Source organism: Oncorhynchus clarkii, chromosome 2, assembly GCF_045791955.1.
Source record: "Oncorhynchus clarkii lewisi isolate Uvic-CL-2024 chromosome 2, UVic_Ocla_1.0, whole genome shotgun sequence".
NCBI lineage: Eukaryota > Metazoa > Chordata > Actinopteri > Salmoniformes > Salmonidae > Oncorhynchus > Oncorhynchus clarkii.
Window position 1 is genome coordinate 1,344,749 of NC_092148.1, and position 3,660 is coordinate 1,348,408.

At 48.9% G+C, this 3,660-nt stretch overlaps 1 protein-coding gene across 1 annotated transcript in view; it reads left to right on the forward strand.

Moving 5' to 3' along the window:
• The window catches only part of LOC139419358 (protein MTSS 1-like), a 112,548-nt gene extending 109,101 nt beyond the window's left edge, over positions 1–3,447 (forward strand). The window contains exon 14 of the mRNA XM_071169301.1: positions 2,584–3,447. Coding sequence (XP_071025402.1) covers positions 2,584–3,221 — 638 coding nt within the window. The 3' untranslated portion in view covers positions 3,222–3,447. The remainder of the gene's footprint in view (positions 1–2,583) is intronic.
• Positions 3,448–3,660: the final 213 nt, after the last annotated feature.

Genomic DNA, 3,660 nt, shown 5'->3' on the forward strand with positions numbered 1-3,660 from the left:
TCTGGAGACCATAGTAACTAGGAGTCTAGTAGTAATACTGTACCACTCTGGAGACCATAGTAACCAGGAGTCTAGAAGTAATACTGTACCACTCTGGAGACCATAGTAACCAGGACGTCTAGTAGTAATACTGTACCACTCTGGAGACCATAGTAACCAGGAGTCTAGTAGTAATACTGTACCACTCTGGAGACCATAGTAACTAGGAGTCTAGTAGTAATACTGTACCACTCTGAAGACCATAGTTACCAGGAGTCTAGAAGTAATACTGTACCACTCTGGAGACCATAGTAACCAGAAGTCTAGTAGTAATACTGTACTACTCTGGAGACCATAGTAACCATGAGTCTAGTAGTAATACTGTACCACTCTGGAGACCATAGTAACCAGGAGTCTAGAAGTAATACTGTACCACTCTGGAGACCATAGTAACCAGGAGTCTAGTAGTAATACTGTACCACTCTGGAGACCATAGTAACCAGGGGTCTAGTAGTAATACTGTACCACTCTGGAGACCATAGTAACTAGGAGTCTAGTAGTATTACTGTACCACTCGGGAGACCATAGTAACCAGGAGTCTAGAAGTAATACTGTACCACTCTGGAGACCATAGTAACCAGGAGTCTAGTAGTAATACTGTACCACTCAGGAGACCATAGTAACCAGGAGTCTAGTAGTAATACTGTACCACTCTGGAGACCATAGTAACCAGGAGTCTAGTGTAATACTGTACCACTCTGGAGACCATAGTAACCAGGAGTCTAGTAATAATACTGTACCACTCTGGAGACCATAGTAACCAGGAGTCTAGAAGTAATACTGTACCACTCTGGAGACCATAGTAACCAGGAGTCTAGTAGTAATAATGTACCACTCTGGAGGCCCATAAAAGGACATTTTTAAAGAAAGAAACATCTTATTCAATATTTTTAAGGTAGACTTATTGTGCCGTTTTGTTTTTGCCTTAATTAGTTTGGACCCCAGGAAGAGTAGCTGCTGTCTTGACAGGAACTAATGGGGATCCATAATAAACCCCAGGAAGAGTAGCTGCTGTCTTGACAGGAACTAATGGGGATCCATAATAAACCCCAGGAAGAGTAGCTGCTGTCTTGACAGGAACTAATGGGGATCCATAATAAACCCCAGGAAGAGTAGCTGCTGTCTTGACAGGAACTAATGGGGATCCATAATAAACCCCAGGAAGAGTAGCTGCTGCCTTGGCAGGAACTAATGGGGATCCATAATAAACCCCAGGAAGAGTAGCTGCTGTCTTGACAGGAACTAATGGGGATCCATAATAAACCCCAGGAAGAGTAGCTGCTGTCTTGACAGGAACTAATGGGGATCCATAATAAACCCCAGGAAGAGTAGCTGCTGTCCTGGCAGGAAATAATGGGGATCCATAATAAACCCTAGGAAGAGTAGCTGCTGCCTTGGCAGGAACTAATGGGGATCCATAATAAACCCCAGAAAGAGTAGCTGCTGCCTTGACAGGAACTAATGGGGATCCATAATAAACCCCAGGAAGAGTAGCTGCTGCCTTGGCAGGAACTAATGGGGATCCATAATAAACCCCAGGAAGAGTAGCTGCTGTCTTGACAGGAACTAATGGGGATCCATAATAAACCCCAGGAAGAGTAGCTGCTGTCTTGACAGGAACTAATGGGGATCCATAATAAACCCCAGGAAGAGTAGCTGCTGCCTTGGCAGGAACTAATGGGGATCCATAATAAACCCCAGGAAGAGTAGCTGCTGTCTTGACAGGAACTAATGGGGATCCATAATAAACCCCAGGAAGAGTAGCTGCTGTCTTGACAGGAACTAATGGGGATCCATAATAAACCCCAGGAAGAGTAGCTGCTGTCCTGGCAGGAAATAATGGGGATCTATAATAAACCCCAGGAAGAGTAGCTGCTGCCTTGGCAGGAACTAATGGGGATCCATAATAAACCCCAGAAAGAGTAGCTGCTGCCTTGACAGGAACTAATGGGGATCCATAATAAACCCCAGGAAGAGTAGCTGCTGCCTTGGCAGGAACTAATGGGGATCCATAATAAACCCCAGGAAGAGTAGCTGCTGTCTTGACAGGAACTAATGGGGATCCATAATAAACCCCAGGAAGAGTAGCTGCTGTCTTGACAGGAACTAATGGGGATCCATAATAAACCCCAGGAAGAGTAGCTGCTGTCTTGACAGGAACTAATGGGGATCCATAATAAACCCCAGGAAGAGTAGCTGCTGCCTTGGCAGGAACTAATGGGGATCCATAATAAACCCCAGGAAGAGTAGCTGCTGTCTTGACAGGAACTAATGGGGATCCATAATAAACCCCAGGAAGATTAGCTGCTGTCTTGACAGGAACTAATGGGGATCCATAATAAACCCCAGGAAGAGTAGCTGCTGTCCTGGCAGGAAATAATGGGGATCCATAATAAACCCCAGGAAGAGTAGCTGCTGCCTTGGCAGGAACTAATGGGGATCCATAATAAACCCCAGAAAGAGTAGCTGCTGGCTTGACAGGAACTAATGGGGATCCATAATAAACCCTTTCTCTCTCTCTCTCTCCCTCTCTGTTTATTCCAGTGTCAGACTATGACTATTTCTCAATGGGAGGGGACCAGGAGGTTGACCAGCAGGAGTTTGACAAGTCATCCACCATCCCCCGTAACAGTGACATCAGCCAGTCCTACCGTAGGATGTTCCAGTCCAAGAGACCAGCCTCCACCGCCGGCCTACCTTCTACGGCTGGCTCCGTCATCATGACCCCAGGGGTCGCCACCATCCGCCGCACGCCCTCCACCAAGCCTTCGGCTCGCCGCGGGACCACCGGCCCCATCCCCATCCGGACCCCCGTCATCCCAGTCAAGATCCCCACCGTGCCTGGCCTATTTGGGGGAGGATTCCCTGGGGGGCTGGGGATCCCTGGAGGACCAGGAGTAGGGCTGGAGGAACCAGAGGAGGCCCAGAGCCCTGAGTCTCCAGCCCAGGGAGAGGAGGGGGAGCTGGGTGTACTTCCCCTGGCGTTCTGGAGTGGTCAAGCAACCACAAACCCTCCCTTGGCCCCTCACCAGCCTAGGGTCCAGTGTCAGGGCGAGGGGGGGTCCCTGGAGGAGGGGGAGGTTATGGATGGTCAGGGGGGAAACATGCTGCTGGTTATCCAGAGAGGGGTCAAGCTGAAGAGGACCAATACCAACGATCGCTCAGCACCGCGCATCGTATAAGAGGAGAGCCACCGTGGCACCATGCAGCATCAGAGGAGGGTATCCTACCTAGCTGTACCTAGCTAGCCTACCACCTGCCCATTGACAGGACAGACAGGACACAGCTCATGTCCACTGCGCTAAGGGGGGGTCTCATGTATACTACTTACCGTCCAGCGGCCTCACTGACAGACGGGACAGAACAGAACTCAGCTCATGTCCATTCCATGTGATGCTGTGTGTGGTGACAGACAGAGCTCTGCTCGTCATCTCAGACGGTGCAGAAGGTGGTCTCTTGGACAGACAGTGGAGCAGCTCAGAGTTGTGTTAATTATGTTCTCTCTTAGTTCTGAATGTGTAAATAATTATGCATGGTATTTTCTCTTTGTTGCTTCCTGGGGCCCAGTTCTGTTGACTCTAGTCCTCCCACCCTCATTCCTCCCCTCCTCAGTTCTGTTGA